The sequence below is a fragment of the Oxyura jamaicensis genome, chromosome 1 (assembly GCF_011077185.1).
Source record: "Oxyura jamaicensis isolate SHBP4307 breed ruddy duck chromosome 1, BPBGC_Ojam_1.0, whole genome shotgun sequence".
In the NCBI taxonomy this organism is placed as follows: domain Eukaryota; kingdom Metazoa; phylum Chordata; class Aves; order Anseriformes; family Anatidae; genus Oxyura; species Oxyura jamaicensis.
Genome location: NC_048893.1, coordinates 62758681 through 62784108, shown reverse-complemented (window position 1 = coordinate 62784108; position 25428 = coordinate 62758681). Strand labels below are relative to the sequence as shown.

The 25428-nt window shown below is 48.2% G+C and overlaps 1 protein-coding gene across 2 annotated transcripts in view; it reads left to right on the top strand.

Annotated features, from left to right (window-relative positions):
• Window positions 1–25428, top strand: part of SLC6A12 (solute carrier family 6 member 12) — a 35203-nt gene that overhangs the window by 8001 nt on the left and 1774 nt on the right. For both annotated transcript variants that reach the window (XM_035345448.1, XM_035345458.1), the window contains exons 2-14: window positions 516–712; window positions 4376–4510; window positions 5907–6047; window positions 7767–7854; window positions 8733–8865; window positions 11695–11829; window positions 13350–13453; window positions 14468–14592; window positions 15012–15124; window positions 15797–15934; window positions 17172–17274; window positions 22123–22223; window positions 23299–23469. In XM_035345448.1, coding sequence (XP_035201339.1) covers window positions 520–712; window positions 4376–4510; window positions 5907–6047; window positions 7767–7854; window positions 8733–8865; window positions 11695–11829; window positions 13350–13453; window positions 14468–14592; window positions 15012–15124; window positions 15797–15934; window positions 17172–17274; window positions 22123–22223; window positions 23299–23469 — 1680 coding nt within the window. In that variant the 5' untranslated portion in view covers window positions 516–519. The remainder of the gene's footprint in view (window positions 1–515; window positions 713–4375; window positions 4511–5906; window positions 6048–7766; window positions 7855–8732; window positions 8866–11694; window positions 11830–13349; window positions 13454–14467; window positions 14593–15011; window positions 15125–15796; window positions 15935–17171; window positions 17275–22122; window positions 22224–23298; window positions 23470–25428) is intronic.

Sequence of the window (25428 nt, the reverse complement as noted above, 5' to 3'; positions counted from 1 at the left end):
AGTTCAGAGGCAGTTGCTGTACAACACACATGGGGAAGGGAAACCCCTTCTGCCCCTGTGCCCAGCTCCCTTCCTCTTCATCAGAGCTGTTGTTTCCAAACCCATGGCCAAGTTTCCAGCAGCAGTGGAGATGCAGAGCACTGGGTTCTGTGCACAAAGGGGCAGATGGACATAGACTGAGGTTGATGGGCTGGGAAGGACAAGGATGGGGGCTGTGGGGCAGAAGGCTGAATTCAGGAGTAAGTCCTGAAGGGGTGATGCGGGTGGGTCCATCTCACCTGACCAGAGACCTTTTCCCTGTCTCTTCAACACAGGATTTCTGTCCCACTGATATAACCCAAGGAAAATACTTATTGCTGACGCTAAATTAGCCGTTTTCCAAAGGATGAAGGGAACCCCACAGTAATAGTAGAGACAGATCCATTGTGGTTGCTGATTCCCTCCCTCTTCCTCCCACCAGTGTGTTCCACAGCAGCTCCCTGCATCCTATGATCTATTTCTCTTTTGTCCCACAGAGCCATGACAAGAGCTGCAGCTAAGGAGGCAGGGCCCAATGGGGCCGTTGCAGCTCCCGAAGAGATAAAAAAGGAGCAAATGGAAGAGCGAGGCCAGTGGAGCAGCAAAATGGAGTTTGTGCTGTCTGTGGCCGGGGAGATCATTGGTCTGGGCAACGTGTGGAGGTTCCCCTACCTCTGCTACAAGAATGGCGGTGGTAAGTTCACAGCATGCATCAGTTGTCCTCGTTCCGTGGGCACTGCAAACACACTCGTGTCTTGATCTATTTCTCCTACACGTTGCGTGCCCCCCTATGCAATCCCTTAGTGGCTTCTCCAGCAAGTTGGCTCCTGCCAAAACCAGGAACTGAGCGGCACTGGGAGGTGAATCCAGCTCCCCAGTGGGTGCTGGCTCTCACAGCAGCTCTCCCAGCTTTGGATGACAGATTGGTCTTTTAGGAGGGGAGCCCTCCCAGTAACTCTTCAAGGCACTTGGGCATTTACAGACACAGATTGTCTTCTGAAATGGCCAGAAAATTGTGACGGTTCAGAAAGCCAGCAGCAACCTCCTTCTACATCAGTCCCTTTCCCACCCTGTCTGCCACCCCCACCTCTCTCAGGCCCTTGCTATGGAGAAAGAAACGCTCTGATGGTTGGTGCTGGTATACTTGCCAAAGCCTGGTACTGCCTTCCTGGCACCTGGGAGCCCGCTTCCCTCTCCAGGCACTTATCTCCCACTAGCTCCTCTCACAGTGCTGGCTGTCCTGTGGTTATGAGGGAAACACAGTGCTTTATTGTGTCAGTACAACTTAGTTGGGTCCAGAAGCAATGCAGGGGACCAGATAACCACAGCTGAAGGGAAGGATTTTTGCAGAGGATAGGAAGAAGGACACTAATGCCTCTTCCCGAGGAGCAGTTATCCCAGCTGTCAAACCACAGCAGGGAAATTTGTCCCCAAGAAGAATCTGTTCCTCTTTCTTTTTGTTCCTTGTGTCACTGCCCCTTTCATAATAACAATGCAATAAAATCTTTGTTTGGTTAATCATTATTTTTTCTCATAACAATAAAAAGTAACTGGAAAGTAGGAAGGGAATAACTGACTGTCACTAACTTTTCTTAGCCTGTTCCCCCTGCCTGGAGCATCTTTTCCCTGCAGGCCATGTCACAAAGGCCTTTCTTTCCCAAGGTGCCGTGAGCTGTCACCAGTGGATTACTGATTCAGCTGTTTTTCAGCCCAAGACTACCAAATTCCTGTCCCCTGTGCTGTTACTGGAGTTTTTCCAAATCAAGCTGGAGTCAGTACAATGTTTCCTCTGAGCCAAATGGGGGTTGGTTAAGAAGATGGCTTAAGAAAATGAAAATAGTTTTTATGTGAACCTGGGATGTTTTTTAGCAGATCCTCTAGTCTCCTTCTCTGAGGTTTTGATGACAGGCACTGCGGGCAACAAAAGCAAGTCAGAATGGCACAGGAGAGTAAACACTGGTGTTGCACCTCATTGAACAGCCCATTCTGCAGTGACACCTTGAGAGAAAAGTCATGTCTTCGCATGGACAAGGCTTCCTGGGCTCAGATGATATCTTTGCATAGTGCGTGCCTATGGTATCTGGTTCAGTAGTCCTTGCAACTTCTATGTTAATTAGTGTGGAAAAGCTACACTGTTCATATTAGATGTCCACTGAATATATATATATATAAATTAAACTACTCTAGAATATCTAATGCTGAGATTCAGAGGTCATCAAGGCTAGGCTTGGGAAAGGTTAGGATGGTCTTTCCCTCCCAACTCACACACTGCCATTGCAGAAAATAGAAGGTACATTTCTCTCTCTCATGCTCCAGAGAACTAGTTGGCCAACAAATTATAATGGGATGTTACACAGTCTTTCCCATGACACTAAAAGATATTCTCACCATTGGTAAAGTCCTCAAAGTGGTTGCAAAAAAAGACATTTGCAATCTATAAGAGCTGCACTGCTCCCGAACTGGAGAATGGTGTCCTGTCACCTTTCTCCACCTTCAGATGCAGTGAAACAGTTATTAAGCTGTAAAGACAGATGCCATAAAAACAGTTGTGCTACCTTTTTGTAAAGCAATTGAGTGTCTGGTTTCATTTTCAAGTTTGATCTAGCTGCTCCGCATTCTGAAGTCATTGTAGAGGGCCTATTTCTGGGGGCCCCTCTCAGGGCTGAGCCTCCTCCAGTGGAGAAGCAAGCTGGGGAAGAGATTGCAACTGGATTTTCAGCTGGTAACAACCTTGGCAAGGTTAAGGGAGACAAGACAATAGAGATGTGAGAAGACCCTCATTGCTCAGAGACTAAAGTGGATGAGGCTCTGTATCAGAGTATCAGAGGAGAGGGTCTGGGACCTGCTGAAGGGCTCGTCCGTGTGCAGGATAATAAAGCTGTCTTGTAGATTTGGCACGCAGATATCTTGTAACATCGCATGAGCAGCTGCCTCTGGTTTATCACAGGCAATTCCCGCTCCCTGCTCTGCAAACCTGGATGGAAGCTGTGAACTGGCCTCCCTGCCTCCAGCCCCGGGTCCCCTGCAGCTACGGCACAGCTGTGTTTAGGGGAAATCTGGATGCTGCTTGTTATTGCAACGTTGCTGGCTTAAAAACAAGAGGAAATGTTCCTAATTGCTAATTATCCTTCATGGGAAGGAATTTCAGCATGAATGGCTGTGCTGGCAGGGGAGGAGTGGGCCTGCGGACAAAGCCTGGTCCTGCTGAGGAAAGGGCCCTCATCTCTGCTGCCCACACCAGCACTGCTCCCCAGGCACTGGGGGTGGGAGAACGGTGGGGAGAAAGTCTGTGAGATGACAGAACGGAGGAAAGCAGAGAAACTGAGATCTCAGGAGCAGGTTTGAGCAGAGCAACAAAAGTACTGGTGGCAGCGGAACCAAAAAGAAGAGGGAAAAAAAAAAAAGAAAAAAAGAAAAAAAGAAAAAAAACCCACCACATTCATTTGGCTGAGCATGGCATAATAACAATAACAATAACAATAATAATATATATTATTATTATTCCTTCACTGCTCCTTCACCGCAGTGCTGCCATGGGCCAGCTAAACTAAAATTATTATTATTATTAATAGATATTATTATTAATAATAATAATTTTAGTTTGTCTTTTTTTTGCTGCATTGATTTTGTTGGCTTTGGTTTCTGGGAAAAAAACTGTTCTCTCTCCCCCTCTGTTACATCACGAGTTAATCCAAGGGTCTTTTCAGGCTGATTTCTCTTGAGCTGTTTCTCTATATTTTAATGAAAAATTGAAGAGAGAAGTTAAACTTTTTCATTTTGAAAATGATGGAAAGTTGCTCTTTACCCATCCCCCTACTTCCATCTTTTCAGTGCAAACTACTTGTCAAATTTGATGTGAAATTTGTCTCAAGCGAATCTATACCCCAGCAAATTTATTATTTACCAAGAAATGTCACCATCCTCCAGGTTTGTATCCTCTGGGCAAGTGGGAGTTTTGCTGTGACTCCCAGGACAGGCATAACTAATGTGGTTATGTGAAATGAGGGCTCCTTGTGCTTTACCTGGCTCCTGCTGAAAGCCAGCAGGAGGTGGGGGAGTGACAACAGGCACAACTTCTCCAGTGTGGTCTTTTTTCTTCCCCTCACCCAGCTACTCCTTACCTCTGGGCTCTGGCCAATACCAAACACAAAAGTCCTGCGCTAGCATAAGACAGGTCATTTTTCCAAGAAATGAGGGAGTTAGAGACCTTGCTCTATTGCACGGGCCACACAGTTAATTCAGAGAAATATTTGTGTTTATCTAGATGATTCCAACTGTGGCCACAGGTACCTGGCAAAGGGTAGTGGGGGGAGGTTTTAGAGAGGTTCCTGAGGCAGCATCTCACCCATCTCTGCAGGGGCCTTCCTCATCCCCTACCTCATCTTCCTCTTCACCTGTGGGATCCCCTTGTTCCTCCTGGAGACGGCGCTGGGGCAGTACACCAGCCAGGGAGGGGTCACTGCCTGGAGGAAGATTTGTCCCATCTTCGAAGGTGAGTCAAATATGGGAATTGCTGGCAGCACTTTCTGGCAGGTAGTGACTCAGAGCCTCTTTTGGAAATCTTCTTCTGGTTCTTCTTCTCCTTCTTCTTATTTTTTTTTATTTTTATTTTTTCTTCTTTATTTTATTTTATTTTATTTTATTTTATTTTATTTTTTCTTTTTTAATTTATTTTCCCCTCCCATCCTCCCTCTACCAGCCTAATTTTCTCTCCTGGTGCCTACTCTGTGGGCAGGGGCAGCAATACCGTAACTTCTGTAGGTGACTAATGGCCAGTGGTGCTGGCTCAGTGCTGACAGCCAGTTTTTAACAGATGAATTTGGGCTTTCTGACCCAATTAATTTTCTGGTATCCCAGTGAGTGATAGGCCTAAGCAGGACCCAAGGCTGGAGCCCAGCAGTATCTGGACTTTTCCCCCAACTCCACACTTAGTACATCATGGTGTACATCAGCAGTGAGAACCGTTTTCCCTGAGTCTTTCCAGAAGGAAGAAACTCACCTGCATTTCTTCTCTTTCAAGGCTACAGCTGGTTTTCCTGCAGGAGAGGCAGCGTAATGCTGTGACACATTACTGTCAGAAAAATGTTTTCTTGACAGTGAAAGGTTTTCTCTCTCTGTTCCACCATGTCCTGGTTTCAGTTAGGACAGTTATTTTCCCTCCTAGTAGCTGGTAGGGTGCTATGTTTTGGATTAGGATGAGAAGAGTGCTGATAACATGCTGATGTTTTAATTGCTGCAGAGCAATGCTTACACTATGCCAAGGACTTTTCAGCTTCTCGCTCTGTCCTGCCAGCGGGCAGGCTGGGGGTGCAGCAAGAGCTGGGAGGGGACAGACCCAGGACAGCTGACCCCAACTGGCCAAAGGGGTATTCCATACCATCTGACGGCATGCTGAACAATATATAGGGGTGGCTAGCCGGGGTGGGGGGGCCGGCTGCTCGGGGTTGGGCTGGGCATCGGTCAGCGGGTGGTGAGCAATTGCATTGTGCATCACTTGTTTGTACTTATTATTATTATTATCATTATTTTCTATCTTAATAAACTGTCTTTATCTCAACTCACAGGCTTCACTTTCCCGTTTCTCTCCCCCATCCCAGAGAGGGAGGGGGGAGGGTGAGCGAACGGCTGTGTGGTGTTTAGCTGCCAGCCGGGTTAAACCACAACACACCACAGAGCTGTATTAGAGATACCAGCAACGTTTCCTGCCTTCATGCACAGTCATAAAATCCTTTCCCTTTCCCAGAGGTAGGTCTCATCCTATTCTCTAGTGACCCATGTGGTTGGTGTTGTGCCCTTCTTACCACAGCATGGACCATGTTTTTTCTGGGGCTAAGCTCGACACGTAGCTGATTGGCATCTTTCTCAAAAGCCTTTGCTTTCCTTCACAGGACTTGGATATTCCGCACAAGTCATTGAGTCCTATCTGAACATCTACTACATCATCATCCTGTCCTGGGCACTCTTCTACTTGTTCAGCTCCTTCACCGCAGTGCTGCCATGGGCCAGCTGCAGTAACCCCTGGAACTCAGGTACGCCTTCCTCCGGGTGTCTTCTGGTGGGAGCAGGTGGAAACTTGCCTTTCAAGCTGACTCCTCTTCCCCCTTCCCAGTTCCAAAAAGTTATCTGGATTTTGTAGAAAATGTTTTTTATTTCTCTTAAAAAATGTTTTAACTGTAGATGAATGTTTTGGTTTCTGGCATCGTTTTGTAGTTGTAATATGGGTGTCACAGAGAGGTGTCCAGAGGACTCGTGAGGTGCTCTGTGGCCAGGGACTCCTGTGAAGGCAGCAGTCATCATTTACCATGGGCAGCGGCCAGGAGGAGTGAGAGGTCTTGCCCTGTGTTTAGCAGTAGGGGACAAAACTGTTTCTGCATGGAGATATTTTGGTCATTGAGATTTCACTGAAAAATCCACATTTTCTTGAAAGTGAGAGAGGTGGGTCAGGAGAGTTTTAAGCCAATCTAGTGTCCTCCTCACAATGCAGGAGCATTTCATTAGCTTTGGCACAACAATTTATCTCACAATTCCCTTATGCTACCCTGCTACTTCAGGGCTACTGGAGCAGCTGCTGTCATGTACCGAACTGTTTTCCTTCACACGCGCAGCTTTTGGCTGAATCAGTCCAGGCCCTCATGGAGGATTTGCCAGTACAAGTCTCTCAGTGCAGGAACCAGAAAAACAAAACTCTTAAGTCACTCTTCTTCTGGTCTAACCTCATTGTGTTGGCCAGGGTGTTCATTTCCTCATGTCCATGGTTCACAAAACCGTGACCAGCAGTGAAGACCTGGCTTTGGTTTTGTTCAAGGCACTTGGGCTGTGTCTGTGAAGATGGGGTAGATGTGAGTCAACCTTCATGGATCAGATGCCCTGAAAGGCCTTTTTTATTTTATTATTATTTTTTTTTTTAAATCAAGTTGAATAGGTTGTTTTGTTTTCAGTGCAAGGCCAAGCTCGAAAGGGCTTTGGCAGCAGTTTAGTTCCCTCCCTTTTTCTCTGGGCTGTGATGATTCATTTCTGTGATGTGTTAAACTTCCCCGCCCTATGGGCCATTTACTCACAGCTTCCTCTGCCCCTGCATCCCAGCAGAGGTAAGCAGCCTTGTAAATAGTGGATCTGATTCCTTCAGCTCTCCCAGCATGGCTTTGTTTGTGAGGAAACCACAGATGTTCGCTTCACGTGCCGAAGCTTCCCAGCCAGAGCTGGGCTTCTCCTGTTTTCCTGTGGATTATCTTTTGCTTGCCAAATGCATGATGAGGTGCATTTCTTGGATGCATGGCATGTCCTCTGTTTTTACCAGTTTTACACTAAGTGACAGGGTTGGGGGTGGGCTAGCAGGACATAAAGGCAACTGTGGTGTGTGTGAAGATATACTCGTATGTGTGCATAGCAGATGATGTGTAGCTCAGGACGTGAATGGGATTTTGTATCCTGGCTACTTATAGTGGCTATCCCACAATAATCTACGTTTTGCAGCCATCTGTTTTCCTTTTGGCTAGGAATTGCTCTTCCCTTCCCCTCTCTCCTTCCTTTCTCTGGCTACTCCTGGACTGGAACTTGCAGGTGGGGAAAGCCAGTCCTTTATGAGATGCTTAATGAGATACAAGTGTTTAATGAGATGCTCTATAGCATGGAGTGAAGAATCTGTGTGCAGTCAGCATGAGGGTTAGGGTACAGAGGGGAAGGAGCATCCCTCATGGAGGAGCCTTGGAGAATTTTTCTGGCTCATTGGCTTCCTTTTCTTTTGGTAGATCTCTGTGTGGACTTTCTGAATAAATCCAGCTTGGACAACAGGACCATGCCTGCGAACGCCACCTCCCCAGTGGTTGAGTTTTGGGAGTATGTGATCACTTTCCCTCGATTCAGGCTCCACTCTCATCCAAAGGCTGAAGCTGTAGGAATATCCCAGGGTGGGGGGTTTCCTGTAAGGCCAAGTGAGATGCCGTGTGTCAGACCCAGGGACGTGTCAGACCTGGGGAGCACAATGCACAGAGCTGCCAAGGACATCATCACAGGTCCCAGGCGCACAAGGGCTAGATGCACCCCAGAGGCTGCTTGCACTGAGCAGCATACATGCACGCATTCTGGCATTGAGGTGCCCAGGTGAAAAAGAAGTCCCAGAAGAGGATGAGGACTTGCTCTAAGGGTGTGCTGGTATTGGGTGCTGCAGGCTGTCCTTGGCAGGCAAGCACGAGAGGCCAGGACAGACTGAACAGTGAAACAGAAAGGGACAGAAGTGCCATTTCACTTCTTCTGACCATGTCTTTATTGGTGCCAAAGAGAAGAGGTCCATCAGGCTGCTCAGGGAGGTTTGACTATGGGCCACAAAACACCTCTGGATGCAATGAGACACCTCTGAAAGAGGGGTCGTGCATCAGGCCAGAGAGTGTCCCAGAGGGGCTCCTTGCTGCATCCCAGAGAGGCTGAAATGGCCAGAGGAACCATGCTGCTGCTTCTCACTGAATGGAGGAAGGTCTCATAAGGAGGGGGTGCCAAAGGCTCAGCCTCAGCTGTAATTTTTTCATCTATGGCTCTTAAAGTGCCTCTAAGAGGGGTGAGTGCCCTTAGTCCTTTGCAGCCAGCACAGGGCACAGAGAAGATGAGGTGTTGTGGACAGTCTGTTAAGTCTCTTGGTGGGGGTAAAGTGGCAGAAGTCTGTATGGATTAATGGGATCTGGGGTGTTAATGTTTCTCTCCCTGTCCCCGGACACCGGCAGGAAGCGAGTCCTGGGGCTCACGGATGGTATTCACAAACTGGGCACTGTGCGCTGGGAGCTGGCTCTGTGTCTCCTGCTGGCGTGGATCATCTGCTACTTCTGCATCTGGAAAGGGGTCAAGTCCACAGGCAAAGTAGGAACAGAGACTGTCCTCCTGGTCCATAAGCCTCCTTGTACCCATCTTACATTTCTTTCCCAATCTCTTTTCCCTTTTCATGAAGTAGAGGCAGGTGACAGCACCAAGGTCAAAACTAAAACCTGATGGGGCCACACTAATTTATGTTGGTTGTATTTGACCCATAAGAGGAAAAAAAAAAAGGGTGGGCTAAGCAGGGAAGGAAGAACAGTGAAAAGGCTGGAAAGTGATGGGAACCCGAGGTAACCTTTGCCCTTCCAGATACCCACAGTGACCAATGGACACTCCACAAATGCCCATGGGAACAATCCACTCACCAGTTTGTTGTCACTCATTTTTGACTAGATCTTCTTCAGTGTTAAGCTTCCTATCCCTGGCAATAATTAAACACTTAAGCAAAATAGACAAGCCTCTGCCTGTAACCATGTCAGTGAATAGATTGCGAATCGCTCCTGCTTCTTTATCCTGCAGAATACTTGGGGTGGGAGGGATGTCTTTGTGCTCTCCTTTTATCCTCCCTGGCTCTGTGGGTTTCGGCTCAGCAGGTCACTTTATGCATATTGCTAGTGAGGCTGGAGCCAGTGCTCCCTGCTGATGTTGATCTCCGATCAGGTGAACTGGTCGTCCTTCTGGGGTGGATGACTGTGGTGTGCCTTGGGGTGGGTGTTAGGGATGCTGCTATGGCCTCATCTTGTTCAGGACCTCTTTTCTTCCTGGAGATGCGATGAGATGGGTGGGTTATGAACTAAGGGGTTGAGTCTTGTGGGCAGCCAGGGGATGTCCCAAAAACAAAGGGAGGGGAACCAACAGCCTTCTTCCTCCAAATCACTACCCCTAATATTGTCAGATATTCCCTGTAGCGGACATCCACGTTCCAGTGTCAAATCGCCTTTCCCACCTTAAAACCACACAAGGCACCTATTTTAACAGAGCAAGAAAAGAGCTTGCTCTGCTGGCTAGGTTTCTCCTAGACTGCACGTACCTCTTGCTGATGTTGACCTGCTCTCCACCACTTCTGAAGGAGAAAGAGCCAGGTTCCCCGTCTGTGGGGAGAGGGGGTGCTCTGCATTAAATCTTAAATCTCTGATGCTCCTTGTAAGCTGACTTGGAGATCACAGTGCCCTCCACACAAGAGATATCGTTCTGGTATTGGGAGGCTGGGTCTGAAAGGCTGTTCGATGTGCATGGAAGTGTCATCGAGTTGTCCCAGGTTCCCCTGAGCTCTCAGACCTCTCCCTGCTGAGTCTCTCCTTTGGAAACATAGCCTTGCCTTGTGGGAGAAGGCTGAAGAAGTTCATTTGGGCTGGCTGGGCCAATTGGTTTCAGCAGTCAGCCCAGAAGGTGAGAGGAAACATGAGTGCGGACAATAGCTGTAATGTTTTTCCTGGGACCACAGGGGATTTTTCCATCACAGGTTTTGGGATATAGGACCTACTTTTTAATAGCCTGATGTCATGGGCATGATGCAGTAACACGGGCTGTGTTCTTCTGTCCTGAGACATGCCTCAGGCCAGACAGGCCAGTTGTCTCCTCTGCAGGTAGTCATACTGAGGTTTACAGGGGGCACTGTCAAAAAATGCAGCTTCTTTCTACTTTTTCCTCACTGACTACACAGTAGGATAGGCAGTAGTAGGGAGGTACCAGAAGCTCTGAGTATGTGCATAATTTTGTTCACCAGTAGCAGAGTAAACAGGATGCTGTGCTCTACTGAAAGGCTGCACTAATCTGATAACCCTTCCAGACCCTTGTGTTTGTGCTTCTGTGATTTAAGGGGTCTAAAATTAAAGAAACAATGGTGACCTCTGGAAAACAATTTTGTTCAGCTCCACGAAGACTCATTTTCATTAAAAACCTTTTCCTTTTATGCATTTTGCCCACCCTTGTACTTTTTCAATGTTTCCTTTCCTTTTGTGCCCAGCTGATGTGTATAAATGTCCCACAGAAGTGATTTCTGAAGGCAGATTTTCATACTTGTGCCAAAAGTGCTCATATCCTACTTCAGTAAGGGAACAGTAGAAGTGCCATGTACTGTGACTTATTTGATCAATTATCAATAAGCAGCAGCTTTGTTTTCAACCCCTCACTATGAATCCATAGAGTAAACAAGCCTGCGTATTACTTGGATTAATTTTAGTAATGAATACATGTTAGGAAGTTGCAGCTTGCTCGTGGATATGTTGCAGACAAAGAAACAAAAATGTCAAGCTAGTCAATGGATTAGAGATGATTAATTCTAATTTAATATCTGTTTACATCACACGCAAGAAGACGTGAAAAGAAAGCTTTACAGAAACAATGGTCTATATCTCCTTGAAAGGCTTTGAGGTTCTTGGTGCCCCCATTTTTCACCTGTGAGCTCAGAAGAGATGAGGGAATCACATGAGCATCCTCTGGAAATGAGGTGTCTCAAATTGGGCAACAAAAGTTGCTATTTAATTTGGAAAGCCCTTGCTGGGAATGGGATAATTTTAATAACTCCTCATTAAAACTCCCTGACAGGAAGAGACCTAGGTTTCTTTTGCAGCTCTAGAAAGATGAAGAGAACAGCTTGAGAGCAGGGAAATGATGATGGCTGGAAAGAGAAAATAGCAAGAGCAACCAGTAGCACAGCCTTGGGTGAGGAAAAAAATGCAGATTAACTAAGCCACTGCTGAGATCTAACCTTGATTAATCCCTTCCTGACCCCCCGACTACGTTAGCAGTAGCAGCTATGGCTGATGGCAGAGCCAAAGCTGGTTTGTTGGGTGGGGGCTGCAGATGAGAGGAGCTGGTGCCTGCCCCCCGTCCCCGCTGACCCTCTTCCCTGTGGTTTCCCCGTGTCCACAGGTTGTGTACTTCACCGCCACCTTCCCGTATGTGATGCTCATCATCCTGCTGGTGCGAGGAGTCACGCTGCCAGGCGCCGCCGAGGGGATCATCTTTTACCTGAAGCCAGACATCTCCAGGCTGGCAGACCCGCAGGTGGGTGGGCGCAGGCCCTTGGGGCTGCTGCTGGGTGAGGATCTAGCTGTCTTCTCTGAAGGGGGACCTTCAAACCAGTAGGACCTCCATAAGGAGCCGAGAGGGGTCCATCCCCTGTGCAGCACAGCCTTTCTGCTTGTGCGCACAGCGGGCATATAGTAGGTCGTTTCCACTCATGGGCTCAGTGAAAGAAGCACAGTGCATGAAATATTCAGCATGGAACAGATGGTCCTGCTGGTTCTTAAATACAAATAATTAGGGAAAGGTGGGGTGAAAACAATTTACCACTTTTCATTTCTTCTGGTCCTTTTAGAGCGTTGTTTGGCTAGGACAGGGCCCTCCTGAGACCAACTGCACACTGACAGTGCACAATGGAGCTGGGCAGTGGGTTCGCTTCCCCTGTCCTGGGTGGGCAGCACCCCTGGGGGGCACAGGACCCCCTTCTCAGGAGCCCCTGGTGTCTTCTCTCTGCCTCGGCAGGCTGCTTTCCATTCCCAAGTGGGCTCAGCAGTGCCCCACAGGCTGCCTGTGCCATCCCAGGGAGGGGTCAATGCAGCCCCCCGCTCTCGAGAAGAGCATTTAAACGCTGCCGCTGCTAATTATTCCACCACCAAATTTTCTCATGGAGGCTGCCAAGCAATATGCTTAGCCCACAGCCCCAGCTTACCTCCCGCATCTTCCCAGATGGCCGAAGCCCCAACTGCTCCCAAACCAGCTGCCAAACACACTGCCCTCCCCCAAATGGCTTTCAGATGCAATTATGTGTTGTCAATACAAAATCTGCAGTGCGCTGAGCACAAGAGCCAGCTGAACATAAATGGCATTTTAATATCAAAATAAATAACAGGGGGGCAACGGAGGCTGAATGTGTTTTATTCATGGCCAGAGCTTATTTGATGAAAACCTCCCTATCTTTTAAAAGCTAACCAAAGCTGACATGGTCTTTCTAGGCTGCTGCAAGGCAGTGCAGCTGGGGTGAGGGTTTCTGCTCCTGATTTTAGGCAGAGTGTGAAGTTTGGGTGTAAAGCAGGATGTGTGCATGTGCCCATGCCTAAAGGGCTCCCATGTATGTGTGTATCTGCTAGAGATTCATGCAGATTTAAGTGCAAGTGCCCAGGCTGGGATTTTCTGAAGGCTGCCAAATTGCAGCTGCCTGCCTGTTCACAGCTGGAGGCTGCTTAGAGGGAAAAGAGAGCAAGGGGGAGTGCACAGACAAACAAAGAGGTGGGCTGTTTTCCTTCCTGCTTGCTACTTTGCAGCTCGGGCAGGGCCAGGTTCACCCCGCAATGCACCAGGACAGCAAGGGACCCTCCACAGGGCAGAGGGCTGGAGCAGAGGTGAACGAGCCCACTCAGTTTTCCCATGCAATGCCAGGGCAAAGGAGAACCTGGGTCTAAGGCACCCCTCAGACCTGAAATCTGTTTGCTCTGCCCTGATGGAGGGGTTGTTGCCAGACAGGGCACAGCCACTTGTTTAATTTTTTTGCCAGGTCTAGAGAACGCTGCCTTTCTCTGTTCCAGGTCTGGATGGATGCAGGCACTCAGATCCTCTTCTCCTATGCCATTTGCCAGGGGTGCCTCACAGCTCTGGGCAGCTACAACAAATATACCAACAACTGCTACAGGTAAGAGGAGCCTGGGCTCCTGGCAGCCTTCTGGAAATTTGCTGCACCTGAGGAAGGCTCCATCCACAGGGGAGACCTTGGGTCAGGCTCCTTTGCATGAGGAGGTGCTCAGAGTGTGGAAGCTGCAGATAACGCAGCACAGGGAGGGAGAGGGGCTATGGGAACACAGAAACTCCAGAAAATTGTTTTAGAGGTGCTCTCTTGCATGAGTGAGCTTGGAAATGTGAGGGATTGGAGGAGGAGGAATGGAAGCGGAGAATGTGTCCAGCCACCGTGGAGACACCACGGGCTGTTTTGACAGGGTGAGTGAACGGAAGGCTGCGTGGCCAGCTCTGCTGTCACTTGCTAGGGAGGGGAGATGGTACAAAGATTTCTGGGCCCCCTGTCTCCAGTGCTTTATTAACAGCAGGGTAATGTACTACCAGTGGCATTTTGATCCTATCGAGGAGATTAATCAAGTCTGTCTAGCCTCCTCCTTGCTCTTGGATTGTTTTCTTCATGGCCTGACATGAAGCTCAGTGAAGCCATCAGGACCGTTTCTGACACATCCCCAGAGCTCCAAGGAGCTGGAGCTTTGTTATTCCTCCAAAATTTGTTATTCCTTTGTTATTCCTCCAAATTTCGCTCCAGCATGGATGAAAATGTAACAGTACTCTGGAGACATCAGTCATCGCTCCTCTTCATCCCTTCCCAAATAGGTGTTGCTGTGGCTGCTGGCCAGGCAATTATTACTTCCCCAAGGCTCCTCAAAATGTGTCTGTCATCAGTGGAGTGGTGCGCTGACACCTTCCTCCAGTATCTTAGGTGCTTTGCACGGTCATCTTAGCTCTGTGTGGCTCTCCAGCCCATATGTGCTGGGTACCTGCACTGTCCCATCGCAGCTGAGGCTGGCTTTCGGGGGAGTTGACATTTCTTGGTCCATGCTGTCTGTCTGGGGAAGCTGAGTACAGAATTGACCCCAGGTGGACCTGCTGTGCAGAGGGGAACGATGATCTCTCCGGTCTCCTCCCACAGGGACTGCTTCATGCTCTGCTTCCTGAACAGTGCCACCAGCTTCATGGCTGGCTTTGCCATTTTCTCCGTGCTGGGCTTCATGGCTCGAGAGCAGGGCGTACCCATTGCAGAAGTGGCTGAATCAGGTGGGTTTTCCCAGGAGAATTCAGAGCCTGAGGAGGATAGGGGGGACTTTTTTGAAGTGAAACCCAGGATGTTACCTACATCCTTTATTGCTGTGAGTGTCTGCAGTGAGGTCTGCAGGACTGGTGCTCCTGGATGTGGCTTCCAGATGGAGCTGTTCCACACTGCCTGGTGTCACCACCTCTAGCTGCTTGGCACGTCCAAACCACTGCCCTGTTTCCTGAAAGCTGCTGTGCTCCAGGCCACTGCTCTCCCAGGCCAGCAGTCGGCATCTCATGCCCATGACACGGCTGCTGGGTGGTACATGTGGGCAGGGAGATACAGGAAGATGAGCAGTGAAGCAGTATGGTAGCTCATGCTCTGTGCTCGTGGCAGGTGGTGGCATGGGGGAGCTCATGGTCATGCTGCTGTCTGTTGACAGGTCCTGGGCTGGCTTTCATAGCGTACCCCACAGCAGTAACGATGATGCCCATGTCTCAGCTCTGGTCCTGCCTCTTCTTCCTCATGTTGATCTTCTTGGGACTGGACAGCCAGGTACAGCAAACAGCCCCTCCCTTGTCTGACTCCCAGGTACTTGTCACCACTTGGAGCACTCCTGATGCCCAAGGGAAAGGATGAGGTGTATGTGCTTTGCTAATATCTCACATACATCCCTACACTGCCCACAGCGCTTCCACTCTGTGGGTGCTCAGAGCCACGGCCAGTGGGTACGTGTGGTGGCATCCTTCTCCTCAAAGGAGAGGTTGTCCCAGCTACGTCCCCAGCTGCAAAGGGGAGTGGTGCTGTTTTCCACTGCCTGCATCTCACCGGAGCAATCCCGTGTGCTCTCCTTAGCACTGGGCCCATCTCTTACCTTCCTGTACCCCTGGTACCGCAGGAGAAAAACCCGGGGGCGCAGTGTGCAGTCTTTGTGCGTTGGTTCGAGGGGACAGGGGGGTGTCCCAGCATGGCTGCCAGGGTCCCAAGGAACTCTGCTTGGGTTCCACTTTGCAACACCTCAACACCTGAACATGAAGAACGAGGTCTCACAGCTCCATTTCTCATTTCTCCTGGCTCCCTGTGCTTCACAGTGGCAAGGGGAGCTCCCTTCTGTCCCAGCGCTTGCTGGTGCCATCTCAAATGCTTCCTCACCCTGCTCAAGGGCTGCATCTGCATGTGCCTGGGGCAGGAAAGACAATGGGATTTCTGACCTGCCTTCTCCTGCAGTTCGTCTGTGTGGAAAGCATGGTGACAGCTCTTATTGACATGTTCCCGGGCATGTTTCGGAAGAAGGGGCGCCGGGAGCTGCTGATCCTGGCCATCGCAGTCATTTGCTACCTGCTGGGCCTACTGCTGGTCACTGAGGTAAGAAAGGTGGAGCTGGGCTACAACCAAGCATCAGAAACCCTGCTAGACTGCTCTAGAGGAGCACTTAGAGGCATCAGGCTTATCTTTGATGCTGTTATTTATCCTTAATTTCTAATGCATTAGCCGGTGTCTCTCCCAGCCAGTGCTGTGGCTGTGTGATGCTCCTACACGGACATAAAGCCACAGAACCGAGCCTGCCACAGCGACGGTCCTGCAGCCCCGCGAGGCTGCCTGACGCACAGCCCTGTGCAAATACCAGCTTGCTAAAACGAGCTGAGCTGTTCACGTGTAGAGGCTGATCAGCAGCCATTAGCTGGCTACTTCCCACAAGGAACAGGGCAGCAGGAGGGAAAGATGGGGTAACAGGTGCATCACCCCCTTCCCTGGGCCAAGGGAGAGCCTGTCATCCATGGACCAGATGCAGAAAAGTTGTGCTGATGCAGTGTTGATGCTATGCACGTGCTGTTTGTCCACAAAGTGTGGTGCTGTGCTGTGCTGTGTGTGCATAGCACACACGTGGGCAGGGGGCTCAGCCCTCCTCCACGCTGCTCCCACCTGCTGTGTGGTGACAGCTAATTCCTGCTAAGCCTCTTAGCCACTGCTGAGTGATCTTCCAAAGGGATCCTGGCTCAGGATTTGCTAAAGGCAGCTCCCACTGCGATCAAGAGAGCTTTGACTGTGAAGCTGAGTTCAGGGATCCCACGGCTTTTGTGTGCCCCCTCGCACTGCAAGACATCACCCCACATGTGGTGGGATGAAGGGTTAACTCTTCTGCTGCTCTGGCTGTGTCCGGAGACTTCAGCACTGTTGGAAAGCACCTGCTCGACTTCTAATAGCGCGGCTTTCTCTTTGAGAAAACACATGAAAATATGAGGGAGGAGTCCACCAAGCTCCCTCAGAGGTAGCCGACAGCAACTGAAAAGGCTCAGCTTAGAGGCAGGGGCAGCAGGGGAGGGGTGTGCTTCTGTCATCGTGCTGCTTGGACCTTGAGCAATCCGTTAAGATGGATACAGATAAAATAAGGTATCTGAATATCCTAATCCTCGGGATCCCAATTTCTTAGGTGCAGAGATTTGCACTGCCACATAGTATTTAAACACAAAAACAAACAACAACAACAAAAAAACAAGCAAACAAAGCAAACCAAAATGAAACAAAAACAACAACAAAATGGTTCCCACTCCTGTGGGCATAGAAACCTGACACGACTCCCTCTTCTCTCCCTATTTTGCAGGGAGGGATGTACATCTTCCAGCTCTTTGATTACTACGCTGCCAGTGGCACGTGCCTGCTCTTTGTGGCCGTTTTTGAAGTCATCTGTGTAGGATGGGTTTACGGTAAGTGGAAGACAAAAACTTGTGTTGCTCCATTTCAAGGCAAAGCTTGGGCGTAAAGAAGTGGAGGTGGATGGAAAAGATCCATCCATGCCCTTAGGGGGCTGAGAAATTCTGCAATGACCCTCTTTCGTGTCTGTTTTCCAGCGTGTTTTCTTACAACATTTTTTAACTGCTCCACATTTAGAGTAGGAATTTTCCATCTCTGAAGCTTCCTCATCTTGTGTATCTTTTCTTCTCTTCCCAGCTCTCCTTTGAGTTAGAAAATCAGTTGCAGGGGAGTGACTGCTGCTCTCCTGTCTCTGTCCCAGTCTCCCTTTCCTGTGCCTTTGGTTTAGTCCTGCTGGCTGATTTCACACAAAGTGCTGGCGTGCAGACTTGCTACGTGTCACATCTGTGATGATGGTTTTTTTTTTTGTTTGTTTGCACGGGCTGTGATGGCATTTGTAGAAGCATGTGGGACTTGGTTCTCAGGGAGGACTGTAACTAGACCATGCAGGAGCAGGATTAGGCCGAGCTCCATGAATTATCAGAAGGAAGCCAAGGGCAGGCTTCTGCAGGCACAAGCACCATACTGCATCTCATTTGATGGCCAGAAGCCTGTGCTTAGGAAAGAGTATATTAGTGGGGTTTTCCAACAGGAAATTATTCTTTCTGGTAATATTCTTCCAGCTTCTACCAACTACTGCCTCGGATTTCTAGAGTCAGCAGTAAAATATTTCTATTTATTTCCCTTTGGTGATTTTTTCTAGTTGGGTCAGACAAGCATTTGTCACCCACAAAACCCCATAGCAAGGAGCTCTATGGCTGGTCAGGTGTTGTATGAGGAGTCACTATCTTTTGCTTGTTTTGAACCTGCCACCTGCTAGTTTTATTTGGTGCCACCCAGGTCTTACTTTAGAAGAGACAGTGAACAGTCAGTCCCTGTTTGCCCTCTTCGCCACTTGCAGCTTTACGAGGTTTCGGTGGCCATAGCTCAGTAGCTGATGAAGGGGTTCTTGGGTTCTCCAAACACTTTATGTACAGCAATAGCCAATTTCTTGTCTGGATGGGCTCTCCTCTAACTGAAATACGAGCAGGTCCAGCTGCTTGTGCTTGACCTCCCAGGGATGCAAGAAAGGCAGGTTTGTAGGAGAGGTTTATTGCAGTGAGATGTTCTACAAGGGAAGCTCACCTGAGGGCTTGCAGAGCCAGATCTCAGACAGGCTTAAATTTAGAGTCAGCTTCACATCCCCCATGGGATTTCCAGGGAGAAGGAGACATTCCTGTCCATGCATGACAGGGCTCCACCATCAGCACACTGAGTTGCATTAAACTTAGGTTACTCCTCACAGAAAGTAACCATTACACAGGCCTGGTTCTGGGCTGAAACAAAATCAGCAGGCTGAGGTGGGCTATCTTAGTGGAAAACATGTGCCTAGTGCCAGCTACTGCTTTTTTCCCAGCCTCAGATTTGGCAGGACCAAGCCTCTTGCTTACACTGTGAAGAATTACAGCGTTTTTGCTAACACAAATACGCACTCTGAGTTTCCCCTCTTCCAGCACATACGCCAGCCACCCACCGCTTGGCAGCTTCCCTCTGCTGCCAGGCAGATGCTCTCGCTGAGATCTGAGGCTTTCCTCACGTCTCGCCCTCTGCCCGTGCAAGGATCTCAGGCATCCCACCTGCAGGGAGGTGCTGGAGGCGGTTTGGTTCCCCCCCCACCTCTGTCCCTCCAGTTTTGGGAGACCCAGCCCTCATACAAGCAAGCACACTTTTTGCACACTGGGGTTTGCAGCACGATGCCACAGAAACGTGACACGGGGAGGACGTTTTCCAGGCAGTCACATTAGCATGCACATTAGGGTCAGCTCTTGCAGGAGAAAAAGGGAGGGCCTCCATCACTGCAAGAGAGCTGGGGCTGAAACACCAGGACTGTTGACAAAGCTAGGGCAAACTGAGGCCAGCAGGTACCTGTGGGTGGCCCCAGGGCAAATCTGTGCCCTGCTGGCATAAACCTTTCTCTGTCTTTCTTACTCACGTGCAGCGTGGCTACCAACAGCAGCAGGCTCCTCCTGGCTGGATCCTGCCCGTCAGGCTTGCACTCACTGGGCGTGCTTTATCCTCTCAGGTGCACCTGCTAGAGGAAACCTTACATGCTTATTTATGGACAGCAAGGGCTCCTTAAAAACACCTGGTACCCAAAGGGCGTGTGGTCCCTGCAGTGCCCCAGCACCTCTGCTGCTGGCATTTTGCACAGGTTTGGTGCAGGAGCGGGCGCTGCAGGTTTGGGACAGCAAGGGAGCAGACACAAGATTAGCTTTATGGTATGGAGCCAAGGACGTCACCTATTGACATCCTGTGGATGATATTCAGTGCACATGAATGCAAATAAATGCAGGTTTGGATAAAAGATTTTAAAAGGGGGACTTTTTTGTATGCTCTAAACTAAAAATTTGAACAGATTGTATTGAGAAATATTTCCCAGAATATATACTTGATCTGTGAAACTCACCATTTCTGGGTGTGGAAGGAAAAAATATATCTTAGTCTCTTTCAGTTTGGGTATCACTTGCAGTCGTTATAAGATACTTAAAGTGAGAAGGGTTCCACAAGGACAAAATATAAGGATATAAGCAAATCTACAGTTGGGTTAATATGAAATTTATTCCAACAAATTTATGCAGCAAAATAAAATGAGTTGCCAGGAAGACTGCAGTATCTCTGAAAGTATATAGGACTGGTCAGCACAAGAGAAGTAATACCAGTATGCACGGACAACTGCCCTGAGCCTGCACAGCAACTCTCTTGTCTTGGGATAGTGGGGATAACAGCAAATATCTTTGTTCAATCCAACAGCAGTCTCTCTGAGGAGGTTTAAGGCTTTCCCCTCAGGAGCTTTATCTAATTCTTCTCATACACTGGGAAGGAAGGGGGACTGCACATGTCCCTCCAGCTTACAATTTGCTCAAAAAGCCAATGCTGAGTAATTGAAGTAATGACTTCTTAAGCTTGATTACTTCTTCATGTGCCTGTGAAATGCAGAACATGTAAAATCTCCTGTTCATTTACTCTCTGAGGCCATTCTTGTCAGGGCCCTTTGTCTTTCACCTCCTGACTGCTACAGTGGCCGTGGAAACACAGGACCTGATGGCTGTATTACAGGGAATAGGAATAAGGATGGGTGGAGGCACACAGCAGCTAACAGTGTAAGGCTTGTGTTGTTTCCTTGGTGGAAGATGGATGTCTGTGTGTCTTTCTTTTAGTCTGATACCTTTGTGTTTCCTTGATCACTATGTCTCTTTCACTAGATCCAAATTTGCAGTGAAACTGACTTCAGCCACCAATGTGAATGAATTTATCCGTCGTGTCTCTGACATCACGGTGTGTTTCTGTGGAAACACTGTATAGTATAAGAGACTGCACTGTGCTCAGATTGTAAACTGCAAGTCATATCATTTATCATGCTCCTTTTTTTCCACCCCATGGAAGATTTCGGCTTCTTGGCAGAGCACGTGTTTATACCATCTCCCTTTCATCCCCAATATATTTTCAGAAATGCTATCTGACACCTCATGGGATTTACCGCTTGGAAGTTTTAGGGTTCTGTTCTCTGATGTAGGCTGTGCTCCCACACAAGCCTGCACGTCCCCTGATACGCCACAGCTTGTTTTTGCTCGAGGCTACTTGTTAACTTGCCAACTCAAGATGGGAGCCATGAGGTATTTGAAGAACCTGCTCCTGCCCATCCTAAGTACTTCAGAAGGCTGGTCTTAAGAGAGCTTTCCTGCAAACATTAGTCATGGGATACAGAAAATTACACAAAGAATTACAGAAGAGAAAAGCATACATAATGTGCTTTTGTATAACTCACATAAAGGAATCATAATACTGGGGCTTAATTCTAGGACAGAAAGTCCAAAATAAACCCCACCAAACCCTAAGCACTTGCAAGTGTGGCAAGTCCTCTAGGCATATTTTGCCCAGCCTTCTGCTGTCAAGACACAAAGAAGCATGGTCTCACCACACTGGTATGAGGGAACTGTGGCACGGCCATGAGTTCAAAACGGGGGGAACAACCCTAAAGGCAGAAGGCTTCTTTATCAGCTAAGCACTGTGATAAAATGTAAGGTAAATGTTATTTCATCCCAGAGGTACTTAAGTGGTAACCCTTTCTCTGGAGAGGTTAGTTCCAGTATTTTGACTAATATCATTGCCCTATTTAATCTGAGGCAGTTGCATGTAGTACCTCCAGTAGCTAGGAAGATATTGGGGCATCTTATGGAAGACTTTTTTTGATTCTTCTTCCTTTTGAATCTCTTTTTGGCCAACATAAGGCTCTTACCTCTTGAAGACATCCTAGAGCCTACTACAAGGTCTGCTGAAGTTCATTTGCATTGTTCTGTTTCCTCTGTATACTATTGCATACATTTTCAATTTATGCTTTGGGTTGGGAAGAGTTAATGGACAGGTTCTTGTCAGTTGAAGGACTTTTAGATGATCTTTGGAGGTATATCCCTCTTCAGTGCATCATAAAGTTCAGTTGGGTGCAGACTATTACGGACAATGTAATCTAGTGAGTGAAGCTAATGAGACAAAGAAGAGATCGGATATCCACAGTGTAACTCAAAGCTTTCCAAAAAGTTATGGCTGAAGTTAAAAACTTCCATCTGCATTTAGCCACAGATGGGCTTTCTGAATGCCAGCAAGGCTTGTCACATGTTATTTCACTAGGAGAGCTGTGTGTTTTGCCAGGAAGACATATTGAGGATAAAGAAATTTGGGATCTGAAGTGAGTAGTGATGGAAGGGAAGAGCAATGATTTCACCGCCTCACCTCTGACTTTGTCTCTGTGCTGGCCGGTGGTGAAGGAGCCAACCGCTTCTATGACAACATTGAGGACATGATTGGTTTCCGGCCGTGGCCCTTGATCAAGATATGCTGGCTGGTGATCACCCCGGGCCTGTGCTTGGTGAGTATGTGCAATTACCACAGCACGACACATTATTCTGGGTCCCTGCATTCTCTGATTTGTTTTCAAGGTGCTGCTGTAATTTTATCAAACCACTATGGAGAAGCACAAGTTTATCCATAGCTGAGGTGGCAACTTGTTTCCTTTGTAAAGCTTTATCTTTTGCCTGGAAAATTAATTAAGCATGAAGATCCATTTGTTTTCTGTGAAGGCAAAAGAAAATGCACACTCAAAGTTTGAAGAGGTTTGGTCAAATTGCTTTTGAATAAAAAACTGGTGAGTGTTACCTTGTTCTGAAATACTCACTTCAGCCTGTGTTCCTGTGACATCCAGTGGCTCAGAAACATGTTTTTATGGCCATTTGCTTTCCATGTTATTAAATATGTTTGAAAACATCTGTGTCAACAGTTTAAAATCAAGAAAACCCTAAGTCAGGCAAGTTCTTGACTCTCTTGATTTTATGTCCAGTCTTGCTCCACAGATGTTTACATGTTTTCTGAGGCAAATTCTGCTCCCGTGCCTGATCTTTTGAGCTGTTTTCTTTGGCCTCAGTAGGAACATAGACAGGACCTATAGCTACAGTTTACAAAATATTTCTAGTCCCTTGTCCTTGGACTCCACTAGGAGTTGAATACTGGGGGAATCTTCAAAGCAAGCCTGATCCAGCCCAAATAATCTGAGAGCTCTGTGGCTAGAGACCCCCAAGAGGTATAAATCTGGGCCTGCATGGTACTTCTGTAGAGCTTCTGAGGGGGACAACAACAATTCTTGACCTTGATATGGCTAAATTGCTGTCTCAGCGTTCATGGACTCAGAGCTGCTGCCAGATTTGCATAGGTTGCAGACAGGGAGCCTGAAGGCTTTGCACTGCAGAGAAGCCTGGACCTGGCTCTGAGATGACCCCACGTGCAGTCAGCAAGCCCCAAGCCCTGCCTTGCTGCAGCTAGCAATGTCCGTGCCAGGTCATGCAAGGCAGCACACTCACTGCCACCTGGCTGGCATTAGTAGAGTGACCAGACTGCCGGCTGGCCCTGTTCCCTGTCCTCAGGCTACGTCTGTGTTCTCTGCTCCTCAGGCTGTCTTCCTGTTCTCCCTGATCAAGTACACACCCTTGAAGTACAACAACACCTACGTGTACCCAACGTGGGGCTATGTGCTGGGCTGGATGATGGCACTCTCCTCCATGGTCTGCATTCCTCTCTATGCCATCTTCATCCTCCTGAGAACGAAGGGACCTCTGAAGCAGGTACTGAGATGGTGGTCGCTGGGTGAATTGCTGCTGCTTCCCCATGACAGCTCATGGGAAGGGCACCAGGGAAGATGCACTTAGCACATTTCTCCTCTGAGAAGGCAAGGGGAAGTGAAGGTGGCTTTTCCCCAGAATGTCCTATTGCTGGCAACTTGTGGGACTTGGAGGGTCTCAGCACAGCTTCCAGCTTGATCATCAAACGTCCAGTCTTCCATGAGACATGGTGCCACCACGCCTTGTGAAATGCATACACACAGGCAGAACATCTCTAATGCTGGCCCCACTGACCAGCGGAGGACCCCCTCGGTGTGGGCTATCTGAGGCCACAAGCTGCTTGGTTTGGCTTATGGTTCAGGTGGTCCTGCAAGCCATGTGAGTAAAGATGGCATAACACCATCGCCTCTTCCTTTACGGACCCACACTAGTGCACACCTGGTACATAACCAGGATCTGTTTTGCCTTTACTTTTTGTCCCTTATCCTGTTCTCCTTCTAGTGCTGGGTGAGAGCTGTGTTATTTTTCCTGAAGAAATTGCACATGGCTATTAAAGAGGAGATGCTCACAGATCAGAAGAGGTCTACCCTATGCCATGGCCAAGCCTGCTCTCTTTCATTGTAGACCCCTTGGCCTCATCCTAGGAAGACTGTCTAGGAAATCATGGCAGCGCTGGCTAATGCCTGTCTCGGGCTCAGATGAAGATGCAAAGAAATGCTCAGATGGGGACAGTGGTGATGGGAGTCTTCAGTGAAACACTAAGAGGGGCAGAAACCATGCAGGCAGGGAGGTAGAGGAGGAGTACAATGCTATTAAATAGTTCCCTTTTAGCTGCCTAAACAAAGTGCCTTTGGCCGAAAGCACAGAGAGGAGTTGCCTAATGGAAGACAAATCATAATCTCTCTTCACTGCTGAACACAGATTTAAGGAAAGACACCTCAACCCTTCTAATTCCGTATCTATTTCTATTTGGAAATTTACACCTTGCAGTAAGAGACACTCCAGGTGAATCTCATGGCAAGTTGCTGTAGTACAGCTTGCTCCGAGTTCAGATCTGGAGTCCAGTCTCTTACAGCCCTCTCCCACGCTCTGGGCCACAGAGCAGCACTGCATCTTTCCTGTCCCATGACCAGTCTGAAGAGTAGGACTGGGTGGCTGACACCATGTCTGACTCCCCACAGCTCAGAACTTTCACATGTCTGTATAAGGACGTGGAGCTGTCTGTGAAGTAATTGCCCAAATGTCCCGCTTGCTAAATAGGTAATATTTCTCACCTGTTGCAAAGAGCTTTGGGCCTTTGGGCTGATATGCTGCTGTAAGTGGTGCTAATGCTTATGTTACAGCACATCCAAGGAATTGATTTGGCCAATTTCAGACTGAGGGTTTTTCTATTTGCCCTAGTTTGAATTATATTAGCTGTAATTTCCAGGGACTTCTCAGTTATATTATTATGAAGAAACTTTCGAGGATGTGCTTGAGGCATGCAGAAAGGAATCAGCTGCCAAGCTTGGGCTGATTCAGGGGAGAATCAAAGCCAACTGCATGACACCTCCCAGAATATTTGCTCCTGTTTTGTAAACAAGTTCTCTCAAAATATACCTGTTCCATTTTTCCAGTCACGCCCCACAAATGTATTGAATTAATTTCCCGATACAGCTGCTTCCAGGTACAGTGCCTTTTAACTGAATATTGCAAACCTTTCACTGAAAGCAAGCATTTAATTGGTAATTATGATCAGTTGCTGCAACAAACTGATTCCTCTTGTTACACTTGACTGATCAAGAAACACAAATGTTTCTTAATGTGTCTGATTAAGACAGCTCAAGTCCCAAGCACTGAAAACTTGCAATGAGCTGCTGATAGAGTAGCTCCAGGCCAAGGCTGGTTTCATAAATCATGGGGCAAATACTTCTGAATAAATGACTGAAATCCTGAATCCTGGCAGGCACTTCACAGTGAGTG